An 18,080-nucleotide genomic window follows, 5' to 3' on the forward strand; every position below is an offset into this window, starting at 1 on the left:
GGCTACTCTTCCTGGGGTTTATTATGGATCCCCATTAGATCCTGCCAAGGCAGCAGCTACTCTTCCTGGGGTTTATTATGGATCCCCATTAGATCCTGCCAAGGCAGCGGCTACTCTTCATGGGGTTTATTATGGATCCCCATTAGTTCCTGCCAAGGCAGCAGCTACTCTTCCTGGGGTTTATTATGGATCCCCATTAGTTCCTGCCAAGGCAGCAGCTACTCTTCCTGGGGTTTATTATGGATCCCCATTAGTTCCTGCCAAGGCAGCAGCTACTCTTCCTGGGGTTTATTATGGATCCCCATTAGTTCCTGTCAAGGCAGCAGCTACTCTTCCTGGGGTTTATTATGGATCCCCATTAGTTCCTGCCAAGGCAGCAGCTACACTTCCTGGGGTTTATTATGGATCCCCATTAGTTCCTGCCAAGGCAGCAGCTACTCTTCCTGGGGTTTATTATGGATCCCCATTAGTTCCTGCCAAGGCAGCAGCTACTCTTCCTGGGGTTTATTATGGATCCCCATTAGTTCCTGCCAAGGCAGCAGCTACTCTTCCTGGGGTTTATTATGGATCCTACTCCACCACTACCACATATCTACAGTACTAAATCCATGTGTATGTGTGTGTATAGTGCGTATGCTATCGTGTGTGTGTATGCTATCTCGTGTGTGTGTGTGTGTGTGTGTGTGTGTGTGTGTGTGTGTGTGTGTGTGTGTGTGTGTGTGTGTGTGTGTGTGTGTGTGTGTGTGTGTGTGTGTGTGTCTGTGCCAATGTTTGTGTTGCTTCACAGTCCCCGCTGTTCCATTCTACTGCTGGCATCAGTTAATAGAGTTCCATGTAGTCAGGGCTCTATGTAGTACTGTGGAATAGAGTTCCATGTAGTCATGGCTCTATGTAGTACTGTGGAATAGAGTTCCATGTGGTCATGGCTCTATGTAGTACTGTGGAATAGAGTTCCATGTAGTCATGGCTCTATGTAGTACTGTGGAATAGAGTTCCATGTAGTCATGGCTCTATGTAGTACTGTGGAATAGAGTTCCATGTAGTCATGGCTCTATGTAGTACTGTGGAATAGAGTTCCATGTAGTCATGGCTCTATGTAGTACTGTGGAATAGAGTTCCATGTAGTCATGGCTCTATGTAGTACTGTGGAATAGAGTTCCATGTAGTCATGGCTCTATGTAGTACTGTGGAATAGAGTTCCATGTAGTCATGGCTCTATGTAGTACTGTGGAATAGAGTTCCATGTAGTCATGGCTCTATGTAGTACTGTGGAATAGAGTTCCATGTAGTCATGGCTCTATGTAGTACTGTGGAATAGAGTTCCATGTAGTCATGGCTCTATGTAGTACTGTGGAATAGAGTTCCATGTGGTCATGGCTCTATGTAGTACTGTGGAATAGAGTTCCATGTAGTCATGGCTCTATGTAGTACTGTGGAATAGAGTTCCATGTAGTCATGGCTCTATGTAGTACTGTGGAATAGAGTTCCATGTAGTCATGGCTCTATGTAGTACTGTGGAATAGAGTTCCATGTAGTCATGGCTCTATGTAGTACTGTGGAATAGAGTTCCATGTAGTCATGGCTCTATGTAGTACTGTGGAATAGAGTTCCATGTAGTCATGGCTCTATGTAGTACTGTGGAATAGAGTTCCATGTAGTCATGGCTCTATGTAGTACTGTGGAATAGAGTTCCATGTAGTCATGGCTCTATGTAGTACTGTGGAATAGAGTTCCATGTAGTCATGGCTCTATGTAGTACTGTGGAATAGAGTTCCATGTAGTCATGGCTCTATGTAGTACTGTGGAATAGAGTTCCATGTAATCATGGCTCTATGTAGTACTGTGGAATAGAAGTCCACGGAGTCGTGGCTCTATGTAGTACTGTGGAATAGAGTTCCATGTAGTCATGGCTCTATGTAGTACTGTGGAATAGAGTTCCATGTAGTCATGGCTCTATGTAGTACTGTGGAATAGAGTTCCATGTATTCATGGCTCTATGTAGTACTGTGGAATAGAGTTCCATGTAGTCATGGCTCTATGTAGTACTGTGGAATAGAGTTCCATGTAGTCATGGCTCTATGTAGTACTGTGTGCCTCCCATAGTCTGTTCGGGACTTGGTGACTGTGAAGAGACTTCTGGTGTCATGTCTTGTTGGGTAACAGACAGCAGACAGCTCGGTGCAATCAACATGTCAACACCTCTCACAAATACAAATAGTGATGTAGTCAATCTCTCCTCCACTTTGAACCAGGAGATATTGACATGCATATTATTAATATTAGCTCTCTGTGTACATCCATCCTTGTTGATAGTGTTGTGAAGAAGGTAGAGACTAGAGCCTGTATGACCTGCCTTGTTGATAGTGTTGTTAAGAAGGTAGAAACTAGGGCCTGTAGGACCTGCCTTGTTGATAGTGCTGTTTGACCTGCCTTGTTGATAGTGCTGTTAAGAAGGTCGAAACTAGAGCCTGTAGGACCTGCCTTGTTGATAGTGCTGTTAAGAAGGTAGAAACTAGAGCCTGTAGGACCTGCCTTGTTGATAGTGCTGTTAAGAAGGTAGAAACTAGAGCCTGTAGGACCTGCCTTGTTGATAGTGTTGTTAAAAGAAGGTAGAGTAGTGCTTTATTATGGACAGACTTCTCCCGATCTCCCCGTTTTGAACTTGACAGTTTTACAATCCAGGGTTACTCCAAGCAGTTTAGTCACCTCAACTTGCTCAATTTACACATTATTCATTACAAGATTTAGTTTAGGTTTAGGGTTGAGTGAATGTTTTGTCCCAAATACAATGCTTTTTGTTTTAGAAATATTTAGGGCTATCTTATTCCTTGCCACCCATTCTGAAACTAACTGAAACTCTTTGTTGAGTCTTGCAGTCATTTCAGTTGCTGTAGTAGCTGACGTGTATAGTGTTGAGCTTTACTCAAAGTCAGTGGCATGTCATTAGTAAAAAAATGTAAAATGCAAGGGGCCTAAACAGCTACCCTGGGGAATGCCTGATTCTAACTGGATTATATTTGATAGGCTTTCATTAAAGAACCCCGTCTGTGTTCTGTTAGACAGGTAGCTCTTTATCCACATTATAGCAGGGGGTGTAAAGCCATAACACATTCCAGAACACCCTCTGTGTTCTGTTAGACAGGTAGCTCTGTATCCACATTATAGCAGGGGGTGTAAAGCCATAACACATACATTTTTCCAGCAGCAGACTATGATCGATAATGTCAAAAGCTGCACTCTAGTCTAACAAGACAGCCCCCACAATCATTTTATCATCAATTTCTCTCAGCCAATCATCAGTCATTTGTGTGAGTGCTGTGGTTGTTGAGTGTCCTGCCCCATAAAGCATGCTTAAAAGTTTACTGTGGAGTTGGTCCCACCTTTGCTGCTATAGAGATAGACACAGTGATGTAGTCTAGTTATATAGACATTAGAGTACTCTAGTAATAGAGACAGTAGTGTAGTTATAGAGATAGTAGTGGTTATAGAGACAGTGGTGTAGTCTAGTTAGAGACAGTAGTGTAGTTATAGATAGTAGTGTAGTTATAGAGACAGTAGTCGAGTTATAGAGACAGTAGTGTAGTCTATAGAGACAGTAGTGCAGTTATAGAGACAGTAGTGTAGTCTATAGAGATAGTAGTGTAGTTATAGACAGTAGTGTAGTCTAGTTATAGAGACAGCAGTGTAGTTATAGAGACAGTAGTGTAGTTATAGAGACAGCAGTGTAGTTATAGAGACAATAGTGTAGTTATAGAGACAGTAGTGTAGTTATAGAGACAGTAGTGTAGTCTATAGAGACAGTAGTGTAGTTATAGAGACAGTAGTGTAGTCTGTAGAGATAGTAGTGTAGTTATAGACAGTAGTGTAGTCTAGTTATAGAGACATTAGTGTAGTTATAGAGACAGTAGTGTAGTTATAGAGACAGTGGTGTAGTTATAGAGACAGTAGTGTAGTTATAGAGACAGTAGTGTAGTTATAGAGACAGTAGTGTAGTCTAGAGACAGTAGTGTAGTCTAGTTATAGAGACAGTAGTGTAGTCTAGTTATAGAGACAGTAGTGTAGCCTATAGAGACAGTAGTGTAGTTATAGAGACAGTAGTGTAGTTATAGAGACAGTAGTGTAGTCTATAGAGACAGTAGTGTAGTTATAGAGACAGTGGTGTAGTCTAGTTATAGAGACAGTAGTGTACTTATAGAGACAGTAGTGTAGTCTATAGAGACAGTAGTGTAGTCTATAGAGACAGTAGTGTAGTCTATAGAGACAGTAGTGTAGTCTAGTTATAGAGACTGTAGTGTACTTATAGAGACAGTAGTGTAGTCTATAGAGACAGTAGTGTAGTCTATAGAGGCAGTAGTGTAGTCTATAGAGGCAGTAGTGTAGTCTATAGAGACAGTTGTGTAGTCTATAGAGACAGTTGTGTAGTCTATAGAGACAGTAGTCTAGTTATAGAGACAGTAGTGTAGTCTAGTTAGACAATGAGGCTGCAGTAGCACCTCCGACTCACCAGGGGGCGTAGGAGGCTGCTATGAAGAAATAGATCACCATTCTGTCACACATGTGGAAACAGTGCTCCACAGACCTGGAGAGACACAGAACATGATTATACAACCTGCTGCCATTAACCATATACACTACCTATTATAGACAGGTGGGCAGGTAGCCTGATTATACAACCTGCTACCCTTAACCATACACACTACCTATTATAGACAGGTGGGCAGGTAGCCTGATTATACAACCTGCTACCCTTAACCATACACACTACCTATTATAGACAGGTGGGCAGGTAGCCTGATTATACAACCTGCTGCCCTTAACCAGATACGCTACCTATCCCTAACCTTATAGACAGGTGGGCAGGTAGCCTGATTATACAACCTGCTGCCCTTAACCATACACACTACCTATTATAGACAGGTGAGCAGGTAGCCTGATTATACAACCTGCTGCCCTTAACCATACACACTACCTATTATAGACAGGTGGGCAGGTAGCCTGATTATACAACCTGCTGCCCTTAACCATACACACTACCTATTATAGACAGGTGGGCAGGTAGCCTGATTATACAACCTGCTGCCCTTAACGATACACACTACCTATCCCTAACCTTATAGACAGGTGGGCAGGTAGCCTGATTATACAACCTGCTGCCCTTAACCATATAAACTACCTATCCCTAACCTTATAGACAGGTAGCCTGATTATACAACCTGCTGCCCTTAACCAGATACACTACCTAGTATAGACAGGTGGGCAGGTAGCCTGATTATACAACCTGCTGCCCTTAACCAGATACACTACCTATTATAGACAGGTGGGCAGGTAGCCTGATTATACAACCTGCTGCCATTAACCATACACACTACCTACCCCTAACCTTATAGACAGGTGGACAGGTAGCCTGATTATACAACCTGCTACCCTTAACCATACACACTACCTATTATAGACAGGTGGGCAGGTAGCCTGATTATACAACCTGCTGCCCTTAACCATATACACTACCTATTATAGACAGGTGGGCACGTAGCCTGATTATACAACCTGCTACCCTTAACCATATACACTACCTATTATCGACAGGTGAGCAGGTAGCCTGATTATACAACCTGCTACCCTTAACCATACACACTACCTATTATAGACAGGTGGGCAGGTAGCCTGATTATACAACCTGCTGCCCTTAACCCATTAACCTTATAGACAGGTAGCCTGATTATACAACCCTTAACCATTTACACTACCTATTATAGACAGGTGACAGGTAGCCTGATTATACAACCTGCTGCCCTTAACCATTTACACTACCTATCCCTAACCTTATAGACAGGTGGGCAGGTAGCCTGATTATACAACCTGCTGCCCTTAACCATACCCATAGAATAACCCTGTTATAACATGATAATATCTTTACACCAGACCCATAGAATAACCTTGTATAACACCAGACCCATAGAATAACCCTGTTATACCATCAGACCCATAGAATAACCCTGTTATAACACCAGACCCATAGAATAACCCTGTTATAACACCAGACCCATAGAATAACCTTGTATAACACCAGACCCATAGAATAACCTTGTATAACACCAGACCCATAGAATAACCCTGTTATAACACCAGACCCGTAGAATAACCCTGTTATAACACCAGACCCATAGAATAACCCTGTTATAACAGACCCATAGAATAACCCTGTTATACCACCAGACCCATAGAATAACCCTGTTATAACATCAGACCCATAGAATAACCCTGTTATAACACCAGACCCATAGAATAACCCTGTTATAACACCAAACCCATAGAATAACCCTGTTATAACAGACCCATAGAATAACCCTGTTATAACACCAGACCCATAGAATAACCCTGTTATAACATCAGACCCATAGAATAACCCTGTTATAACAACAGACCCATAGAATAACCCTGTTATAACACCAGACCCATAGAATAACCCTGTTATAACACCAGACCCATAGAATAACCCTGTTATAACATCAGACCCATAGAATAACCCTGTTATACCACCAGACCCATAGAATAACCCTGTTATACCACCAGACCCGTAGAATAACCCTGTTATAACACCAGACCCATAGAATAACCCTGTTATTACAGACCCATAGAATAACCCTGTTATAACACCAGACCCATAGAATAACCCTGTTATACCACCAGACCCATAGAATAACCCTGTTATAACACCAGACCCATAGAATAACCCTGTTATAACACCAGACCCATAGAATAACCCTGTTATAACACCAGACCAATAGAATAACCCTGTTATAACACCAGACCCATAGAATAACCCTGTTATAACAGACCCATAGAATAACCCTGTTATAACACCAGACCCATAGAATAACCCTGTTATAACACCAGACCCATAGAATAACCCTGTTATAACATCAGACCCATAGAATAACCCTGTTATAACACCAGACCCATAGAATAACCCTGTTATAACAGACCCATAGAATAACCCTGTTATAACACCAGACCCATAGAATAACCCTGTTATAACACCAGACCCATAGAATAACCCTGTTATAACAACAGACCCATAGAATAACCCTGTTATAACACCAGACCCATAGAATAACCGTTATAACACCAGACCCGTAGAATAACCCTGTTATAACACCAGACCCATAGAATAACCCTGTTATAACACCAGACCCGTAGAATAACCCTGTTATAACACCAGACCCATAGAATAACCCTGTTATAACAGACCCATAGAATAACCGTTATAACACCAGACCCATAGAATAACCGTTATAACACCAGACCCATAGAATAACCCTGTTATACCATCAGACCCATAGAATAACCCTGTTATAACACCAGACCCGTAGAATAACCCTGTTATAACACCAGACCCGTAGAATAACCCTGTTATAACATGATAATATCTTTACACCCTTCAGAGACAAACACTACCATCTCTGTAATGACAACACCATTACATTAATATAACCCTAATCCTCTCCCAGAGAGGGAGGGAGAGAGAGGGGGAGGGGGAGAGAGAGAGAGAGAGAGAGAGAGAGAGGGGGGGAGAGACAGGGGGAGAGAAAGAGAGGGGGAGTGGAGAGAGAGGGAGAGAGAGACAGGGGGAAGGGAGAGAGAGAGGGGGAGAGAGACAGACAGGGGGAGAGAGAGAGGGGGAGAGGAGGAGGGGGAGAGAGGGGGAGGGAGAGAGAGGGAGAGAGGAAGAGAGAGAGGGGGAGAGAGGGAGAGAGAAGGGGAGAGAGGGGGAGGGGGGATGGAGGAAGAGGGAGTGAGAGAGGGAGAGGGATGGAGGAAGAGAGAGGGAGAGAGAGAGAGAGAGAGAGAGGGGGGATGGAGGAAGAGGGAGAGAGAGAGGGAGGGGAGGGGGATGGAGGAAGAGGGAGAGGGAGAAATAAAACGTGTTTTTGTGCGTGACTGTGTGTACCGTAGGTGGCTTTTCTTCCAGGTCACCGTGTGGAACAGAGTAGAGATGAGGAAGAGGGAGGTAAGCCCCCGCCCCATAGAGCCAGGCTGAGACACGCTCCCATTGGTCCTCAGACAGGAAGTGCAGCACAGAGCTGCCCAATAGGCTAGGGATTACCCACAGCTGCAGGAAATAGAACACAATAAATTATTAAATTCAACCATGGTGGTCCTCTGTTGGTTCAACTCCCAGGACCACCCAAACATAACACGGTGGTCCTCTGTTGGTTCAACTCCCAGGACCACTCAAACATAACACGGTGGTCCTCTGTTGGTTCAAGTCCCAGGACCACCCAAACATAACACGGTGGTCCTCAGTGGGATCAACTCCCAGGACCACCCAAACATAACACGGTGGTCCTCTGTGGGTTCAAGTCCCAGGACAACCCAAACATAACACGGTGGTCCTCAGTGGGATCAACTCCCAGGACCACCCAAACATAACACGGTGGTCCTCTGTGGGTTCAAGTCCCAGGACGCCCCAAACATAACACGGTGGTCCTCTGTGGTTTCAAGTCCCAGGACCACCCAAACATAACACGGTGCTCCTCAGTGGGTTCAACTCCCAGGACCACCCAAACATAACACGGTGGTCCTCTGTTGGTTCAACTCCCTGGACCACCCAAACATAACACGGTGGTCCTCTGTGGGTTCAACGACCAGGACCACCCAAACATAACACGGTGGTCCTCAGTGGGTTCAACTGCCAGGACCACCCAAACATAACACGGTGCTCCTCAGTGGGTTCAACTCCCAGGACCACCCAAACATAACACGGTGGTCCTCTGTTGGTTCAACTCCCAGGACCACCCAAACATAACACGGTGGTCCTCTGTTGGTTCAACTCCCAGGACCACCCAAACATAACACGGTGGTCCTCTGTGGGTTCAACTCCCAGGACCACCCAAACATAACACAGTGGTCCTCTATAGCTCAGTGGGTTCAACTCCCAGGACCACCCAAACATAACACGGTGGTCCTCAGTGGGTTCAACTCCCAGGACGCCCCAAACATAACATGGTGGTCCTCTGTGGGTTCAACTCCCAGGACCACCCAAACATAACACGGTGGTCCTCTGTAGCTCTGTGGGTTCAACTCCCAGGACCACACAAACATAACACGGTGGTCCTCAGTGGGTTCAACTCCCAGGACCACCCAAACATAACACGATGGTCCTCTGTGGGTTCAACTCCCAGGACCACCCAAACATAACACGGTGGTCCTCTGTTGGTTCAACTCCCAGGACCACCCAAACATAACACGGTGGTCCTCTGTTGGTTCAACTCCCAGGACCACCCAAACATAACACGGTGTGGGTTCAACTCCCAGGACCACCCAAACATAACATGGTGGTCCTCAGTGGGTTCAACTCCCAGGACCACCCAAACATAACACAATGGTCCTCTGTGGGTTCAACTCCCAGGACCACCCAAACATAACATGGTGGTCCTCTGTTGGATCAACTCCCAGGACCACCCAAACATAACATGATGGTCCTCAGTGGGTTCAACTCCCAGGACCACCCAAACATAACACAGTGGTCCTCTGTGGGTTCAACTCCCAGGACCACCCAAACATAACACGGTGGTCCTCAGTGGGTTCAACTCCCAGGACCACCCAAACATAACACGGTGGTCCTCAGTGTGTTCAACTCCCAGGACCACCCAAACATAACACGGTGGTCCTCAGTGTGTTCAACTCCCAGGACCACCCAAACATAACACGGTGGTCCTCAGTGGGTTCAACTCCCAGGACCACCCAAACATAACACGGTGGTCCTCTGTGGGTTCAACTCCCAGGACCACCCAAACATAACACAGTGGTCCTCTGTGGGTTCAACTCCCAGGACCACCCAAACATAACACGGTGGTCCTCAGTGTGTTCAACTCCCAGGACCACCCAAACATAACACGGTGGTCCTCTGTGGGTTCAACTCCCAGGACCACCCAAACATAACACGGTGGTCCTCTGTAGCTCAGTGGGTTCAACTCCCAGGACCACCCAAACATAACACGGTGGTTCTCTGTAGCTCAGTGGGTTCAACTCCCAGGACCACCCAAACATAACACGGTGGTCCTCAGTGGGTTCAACTCCCAGGACCACCCAAACATAACACGGTGGTCCTCTGTTGGTTCAACTCCCAGGACCCCCCACACATAACACAGTGGTCCTCTGTGGGTTCAACTCCCAGGACCACTCAAACATAACACGGTGGTCCTCTGTTGGTTCAAGTCCCAGGATCACCAAAACATAACACGGTGGTCCTCTGTGGGTTCAACTCCCAGGACCACCCAAACATAACACGGTGGTCCTCTGTGGGTTCAACTCCCAGGACCACCCAAACATAACACGGTGGTCCTCAGTGGGATCAACTCCCAGGACCACCCAAACATAACACGGTGGTCCTCTGTGGGTTCAAGTCCCAGGACCACCCAAACATAACACGGTGGTCCTCAGTGGGTTCAACTCCCAGGACATAACACGGTGGTCCTCTGTTGGTTCAACTCCCTGGACCACCCAAACATAACACGGTGGTCCTCTTTGGGTTCAACGACCAGGACCACCCAAACATAACACGGTGGTCCTCAGTGGGATCAACTCCCAGGACCACCCAAACATAACACGGTGGTCCTCAGTGGGTTCAACTCCCAGGACGCCCCAAACATAACACGGTGGTCCTCTGTGCGTTCAAGTCCCAGGACCACCCAAACATAACACGGTGGTCCTCAGTGGGTTCAACTCCCAGGACCACTCAAACATAACACGGTGGTCCTCTGTTGGTTCAACTCCCTGGACCACCCAAACATAACACGGTGGTCCTCTGTGGGTTCAACGACCAGGACCACCCAAACATAACACGGTGGTCCTCAATGGGTTCAACTCCCAGGACCACCCAAACATAACACAGTGGTCCTCTATAGCTCAGTGGGTTCAACTCCCAGGACCACCCAAACATAACACGGTGGTCCTCAGTGGGTTCAACTCCCAGGACCACCCAAACATAACACGGTGGTCCTCAGTGGGTTCAACTCCCAGGACGCCCCAAACATAACATGGTGGTCCTCTGTGGGTTCAACTCCCAGGACCACCCAAACATAACACGGTGGTCCTCTGTAGCTCTGTGGGTTCAACTCCTAGGACCACCCAAACATAACACGGTGGTCCTCAGTGGGTTCAACTCCCAGGACCACCCAAACATAACACGGTGGTCCTCTGTGGGTTCAAGTCCCAGGACAACCCAAACATAACACGGTGGTCCTCAGTGGGATCAACTCCCAGGACCACCCAAACATAACACGGTGGTCCTCTGTGGGTTCAAGTCCCAGGACGCCCCAAACATAACACGGTGGTCCTCTGTGGGTTCAAGTCCCAGGACCACCCAAACATAACACGGTGGTCCTCTGTAGCTCTGTGGGTTCAACTCCTAGGACCACCCAAACATAACACGGTGGTCCTCAGTGGGTTCAACTCCCAGGACCACCCAAACATAACACGATGGTCCTCTGTGGGTTCAACTCCCAGGACCACCCAAACATAACACGGTGGTCCTCTGTGCGTTCAAGTCCCAGGACCACCCAAACATAACATGGTGGTCCTCAGTGGGTTCAACTCCCAGGACCACCCAAACATAACACAATGGTCCTCTGTGGGTTCAACTCCCAGGACCACCCAAACATAACATGGTGGTCCTCTGTTGGTTCAACTCCCAGGACCACCCAAACATAACATGATGGTCCTCAGTGGGTTCAACTCCCAGGACCACCCAAACATAACATGGTGGTCCTCAGTGGGTTCAACTCCCAGGACCACCCAAACATAACACAGTGGTCCTCTGTGGGTTCAACTCCCAGGACCACCCAAACATAACACGGTGGTCCTCAGTGGGTTCAACTCCCAGGACCACCCAAACATAACACGGTGGTCCTCTGTGGGTTCAACTCCCAGGACCACCCAAACATAACACGGTGGTCCTCTGTTGGTTCAACTCCCAGGACCACCCAAACATAACACGGTGGTCCTCTGTTGGTTCAACTCCCAGGACCACCCAAACACAACATGTGTCACTGTGTGTGTGTTACTGTGTGTGTGTTACTGTGTGTGTGTTACTGTGTGTGTGTTACTGTGTGTGTGTTACTGTGTGTGTCTCACGCTGTGTGTTTCTCACGCTGTGTGTGTTACTGTGTGTGTCTCACGCTGTGTGTGTTACTGTGTGTGTGTGTTACTGTGTGTGTGTGTGTGTGTTACTGTGTGTGTGTGTGTGTGTTACTGTGTGTGTGTGTGTCTGTTAGTGTGTGTGTGTGTTACTGTGTGTGTGTGTGTTACTGTGTGTGTGTGTGTGTTACTGTGTGTGTGTGTGTTACTTTGTGTGTTACTGTGTGTGTGTGTGTTACTGTGTGTGTGTGTGTGTGTTACTGTGTGTTACTGTGTGTTACTGTGTGTTACTGTGTGTTACTGTGTGTTACTGTGTGTGTGTTACTGTGTGTGTGTTACTGTGTTACTGTGTGTGTGTGTTACTGTGTGTGTGTGTGTGTGTGTGTGTGTGTTACTGTGTGTGTGTGTGTGTTACTGTGTGTGTGTGTGTGTGTGTGTGTGTGTGTGTGTGTGTGTGTGTGTGTGTGTGTGTGTGTGTGTGTGTGTCTCACCGCGTGTGTAGCACAGTTCGCAGCATGTTCATAGTCTGTGGGTTGATACCTCTTATTGGACGGAACTCTGCTATTCATAAATCTGGAATTCAGAACAGACAACAAACAGAACAATCAGACAGTCAGCCAATCAGACAGTCAGCGTTCTGACAGTCAGCCAATCAGACAGTCAGCGTTCTGACAGTCAGCCAATCAGACAGTCAGCGTTCTGACAGTCAGCCAATCAGACAGTCAGCCAATCAGACAGTCAGCCAATCAGACAATAAGCATTCTGGCAGTCAGCCAGTCAGACAATCAGCGTTCTGACAGTCAGACAATCAGTCAGCCAGTCCACCTCCCTCCATCAGTCTGTGTTTGTTCTCTCTCTCCACCTCCATCAGTCTGTGTTTGTTCTCTCTCTCCACCTCCCTCCATCAGTCTGTGTTTGTTCTCTCTCTCCACCTCCATCAGTCTGTGTTTGTTCTCGCTCTCCACCTCCATCAGTCTGTGTTTGTTCTCTCTCTCCACCTCCATCAGTCTGTGTTTGTTTCTCTCTCCACCTCCATCAGTCTGTGTTGGTTCTCTCTCTCCACCTCCATCAGTCTGTGTGTGTTCTCTTCTCCACCTCCATCAGTCTGTGTTTGTTCTCTCTCTCCACCTCCATCAGTCTGTGTTTGTTCTCTCTCTCCACCTCCATCAGTCTGTGTTTGTTCTCTCTCTCCACCTCCATCAGTCTGTGTTTGTTTCTCTCTCCACCTCCATCAGTCTGTGTTTGTTCTCTCTCCACCTCCATCAGTCTGTGTTGGTTGTTCTCTCCACCTACATCAGTCTGTGTGTGTTCTCTTTCTCCACCTCCATCAGTCTGTGTTTGTTCTTCTCCACCTCCATCAGTCTGTGTTTGTTCTCTCTCTCCACCTCCATCAGTCTGTGTTTGTTCTTCTCTCCACCTCCATCAGTCTGTGTTTGTTCTCTCTCCACCTCCATCAGTCTGTTCTTTCTCTCCACCTCCACCAGTCTGTGTTTGTTCTCTCTCTCCACCTCCATCAGTCTGTGTTTGTTCTCTTTCTCCACTTCCATCAGTCTGTGTTTGTTCTCTCTCTCCACCTCCATCAGTCTGTGTTTGTTCTCTCTCCACCTCCATCAGTCTGTGTTTGTTCTGTGTTTGTTCTTCTCTCCACCTCCATCAGTCTGTGTTTGTTCTCTCTCTCCACTTCCATCAGTCTGTGTTTGTTTCTTCTCCACTCTCCACTCCCACTCTCCCTCCATCAGTCAGTGTTTGTTCTCTCTCTCCACCTCCATCAGTCTGTGTTTGTTCTCTCTCTCCACCTCCATCAGTCTGTGTTTGTTCTCTCTCTCCACTTCCATCAGTCTGTGTTTGTTCTCTCTCCACCTCCATCAGTCAGTGTTTGTTCTTTCTCTCCACCTCCCTCCATCAGTCTGTGTTTGTTCTCTTTCTCCACTTCCATCAGTCTGTGTTTGTTCTCTTTCTCCACCTCCATCAGTCTGTGTTTGTTCTCTCTCTCCACCTCCATCAGTCTGTGTTTGTTCTCTCTCTCCACCTCCATCAGTCTGTGTTTGTTCTCTCTCTCCACCTCCATCAGTCTGTGTGTGTTCTTTCTCTCCACCTCCATCAGTCTGTGTGTGTTTTTCCTCCACCTCCATCAGTCTGTTTTTGTTCTTTCTCTCCACCTCCCTCCACCAGTCTGTGTTTGTTTTGTCTGATGACAATCAGAGATGTTCTTTCAGAGTTCTGGAATCTCTCTCTCTCAGAAACCTGCTTTTTGCCATGACTACAGTTGCCTGGCAACTGCCAGTAACCATGGATCGACTGAGGCAGAAATAAGAGGTCTGTCTCTCTCACACACACAAGTAGCTGTCGTGTGGTGATGTCACTGTAGCCATGGAAACCCCCGGGCAAGGAATTTTTTACGTCACTGAAAACTCCTTTTCCCCTTCTCCTTCTCCTCACTCCCAGATCCCATCACCCTCTCCTCACTCCCAGATCCCATCACCCTCTCCTCACTCCCAGATCCCATCACCCTCTCCTCACTCCCAGATCCCATCACCCTCTCCTCACTCCCAGATCCCATCACCCTCTCCTCACTCCCAGATCCCATCACCCTCTCCTCACTCCCAGATCCATCACCCTCTCCCTCCATCCCCGTCTCCTTCTCCTCACTCCCAGATCCATCACCCTCTCCCTCCATCTCCTTCTCCCCACTCCCAGATCCCATCACCCTCTCCTCACTCCCAGATCCATCACCCTCTCCCTCCTTCTCCTCCCCACTCCCAGATCCATCTCCTCTCCCTCCTTCTCCTCACTCCCAGATCCATCACCCTCTCCCTCCATCCCCGTCTCCTTCTCCTCACTCCCAGATCCATCACCCTCTCCCTCCTTCTCCTCCCCACTCCCAGATCCATCTCTCCTCTCCCTCCTTCTCCTCACTCCCAGATCCATCACCCTCTCCCTCCATCCCCGTCTCCTTCTCCTCACTCCCAGATCCATCACCCTCTCCCTCCATCCCCGTCTCCTTCTCCTCACTCCCAGATCCATCACCCTCTCCCTCCATCTCCTTCTCCTCACTCCCAGATCCATCTCTCCCCTCCTTTCCTTTCAGTGATTAAATCAGAATGAAGAAAAGAGGATGTGCGGAGACAGGAACACACACACACACGTAGACAGGGTGTGTGTGTAACGTCAGAGGTTATATCTGGGCCACAAAGAAAGAGGCTGTGTGTGTGTGTGTGTGTGTGTGTGTGTGTGTGTGTGTGTGTGTGTGTGTGTGTGTGTGTGTGTGTGTGTGTCTGTGTGTGTGTGTGTGTGTGTGTGTGTGTTCCTGTCTCTGTGAAAGAACAGAGATACTGTCACCACTGCGCACACACACATGAAGAGTTGCATTAGCTCCCAGGGCTTTAGCTCAAGTGGCTAACAGTCACGGGGTTCAACCCCAGTCTATCACACACAGACTCCTGGCCCAGTAAGTCTCTATAATGTGTTCTGGGGTTCAGTTTCCCCTAGGAGCAGACCGGGGTTCAGTTTCCACTAGGAGCAGACCGAGGATCAGCTTCCCCTAGGAGCAGACCGAGGATCAGTTTCCCCTAGGAGCAGACCGAGGATCAGCTTCCCCTAGGAGCAGACCGAGGATCAGTTTCCCCTAGGAGCAGACCGAGGATCAGCTTCCCTAGGAGCAGACCGAGGATCAGCTTCCCTAGGAGCAGACCGAGGATCAGCTTCCCTAGGAGCAGACCGAGCAGATCAGTAGAGCAGACCCCTCTAGGAGCAGACCGAGGATCAGCTTCCCTAGGAGCAGACCGAGGATCAGTTTCCCTAGGAGCAGACCGAGGATCAGCTTCCCTAGGAGCAGACCGAGGATCAGCTTCCTCTAGGAGCAGACCTAGGATCAGTTTCCCGAGGATCAGCTTCCCTAGGAGCAGACCGAGGATCAGTTTCCCTAGGAGCAGACCGAGGATCAGTTTCCCCTAGGAGCAGACCGAGGATCAGCTTCCCCTAGGAGCAGACCGAGGATCAGTTTCCCCAGGAGCAGACCGAGGATCAGCTTCCCCTAGGAGCAGACCGAGGATCAGTTTCCCCCAGGAGCAGACCGAGGATCAGCTTCCCCAGGAGCAGACCGAGGATCAGTTTCCCTAGGAGCAGACCGAGGATCAGTTTCCCCTAGGAGCAGACCGAGGATCAGTTTCCCTAGGAGCAGACCGAGGATCAGTTTCCCTAGGAGCAGACCGAGGATCAGTTTCCCCTAGGAGCAGACTAGAGCAGAGGATCAGCTTCCCCTAGGAGCAGACCGAGGATCAGTTTCCCTAGAGCAGACCGAGATCAGACCTAGGAGCAGACCGAGGATCAGTTTCCCTAGGAGCAGACCGAGGATCAGTTTCCCTAGGAGCAGACCGAGGATCAGCTTCCCCTAGGAGCAGACCGAGGATCAGCTTCCCCTAGAGCAGACCGAGGATCAGTTTCCCCTAGGAGCAGACCGAGGATCAGTTTCCCTAGGAGCAGACCGAGGATCAGCTTCCCTAGGAGCAGACCGAGGATCCCTAGGAGCAGACCGAGGATCAGCTTCCCTAGGAGCAGACCGAGGATCAGCTTCCCTAGGAGCAGACGAGGATCAGCTCCCCTAGGAGCAGACCGAGGATCAGCTTCCCCTAGGAGCAGACCGAGGATCAGCTTCCCCTAGGAGCAGACCGAGGATCAGCTTCCCTAGGAGCAGACCGAGGATCAGCTTCTAGGAGCCCGAGGATAGGAGCAGACCGAGGATCAGCTTCCCCTAGAGAGCAGACCGAGGATCAGCTTCCCTAGAGCAGACCGAGGATCAGCTTCCCCTAGGAGCAGACCGAGGATCAGTTTCCCCTAGGAGCAGACCGAGGATCAGCTTCCCCTAGGAGCAGTCTCTAAACACCAGAGGATCAGCTTCCCTAGTAGGGAGCAGACCGAGGATCAGCTTCCCAGTAGGTTGAGGTTGCAGTCTCTAAACACTATACAGTAGGGAGGTTGTCCCTCTCAGTCTTCCTGAGGTTGTCCCTCTATAGCTAAAGACCGAGGATCAGCTTCCCTAGTCTCTAAACACCGTAGGTTGAGCTTAAGGTTGTCCCTAAACAGTAGGAGCAGTTGAGGATCAGCTAGTCCACTAGTAGGGAGGTTGTCCCTCTATAGTCTCTAAACACTATAAAGTAGGTTGAGGTTGTCCCTCTATAGTCTCTAAACACTATACAGTAGGTTGAGGTTGTCCCTCTCTAGTCTCTAAGCACTATAAAGTAGGTTGAGGTTGTCTCTCTCTAAACACTATACAGTAGGTTGAGTTTGTCGCTCTATAGTCTCTAAACACTATACAGTAGGTTGAGGTTGTCTCTCTAGTCTCTAAACACTATACAGTAGGGATAGTCTCTAAACACTATAAAGTAGGTTGAGGTTGTCTCTCTCTAAACACTATACAGTAGGTTGAGTTTGTCGCTCTATAGTCTCTAAACACTATACAGTAGGTTGAGGTTGTCTCTCTCTAGTCTCTAAACACTATACAGTAGGTTGAGGTTGTCTCTAGTCTCTAAACATTATACAGTAGGTTGAGGTTGTCCCTCTATAGTCTCTAAACACTATAAAGTAGGTTGAGGTTGTCTCCTCTAGTCTCTAAACACTATACAGTAGGTTGAGGTTGTCCCTCTATGAGGTTGTCTCTAAACACTATACAGTAGGTTGAGGTTGTCCTCTATAGTCTCTAAACACTATACAGTAGGTTGAGGTTGTCCCTCTCTAGTCTCTAAACACTATACAGTAGGTTGAGGTTGTTGTAGGTTGAGGTTGTCCTCTAGTCTCTAAACACTATACAGTAGGTTGAGGTTGTCTCTAGTCTCTAAACACTATACAGTAGGTTGAGGTTGTCTCTACAGTAGGTTGAGGTTGTCTCTAAACACTATACAGTAGGTTGAGGTTGTCCTCTTGTCTCTAAACACTATAAAGTA

General features: G+C 47.8%; 1 protein-coding gene across 1 annotated transcript in view; it reads right to left on the minus strand.

Annotated features, from left to right (window-relative positions):
- LOC135535116 (monocyte to macrophage differentiation factor 2-like) overlaps window positions 1–18,080 on the minus strand; it is a 53,213-nt gene that overhangs the window by 16,649 nt on the left and 18,484 nt on the right. The window contains 4 exon segments of the mRNA XM_064961837.1: window positions 4,505–4,579; window positions 7,952–8,019; window positions 8,021–8,113; window positions 12,633–12,714. Coding sequence (XP_064817909.1) covers window positions 4,505–4,579; window positions 7,952–8,019; window positions 8,021–8,113; window positions 12,633–12,714 — 318 coding nt within the window.

This window comes from Oncorhynchus masou, unplaced genomic scaffold (assembly GCF_036934945.1).
Source record: "Oncorhynchus masou masou isolate Uvic2021 unplaced genomic scaffold, UVic_Omas_1.1 unplaced_scaffold_446, whole genome shotgun sequence".
NCBI lineage: Eukaryota > Metazoa > Chordata > Actinopteri > Salmoniformes > Salmonidae > Oncorhynchus > Oncorhynchus masou.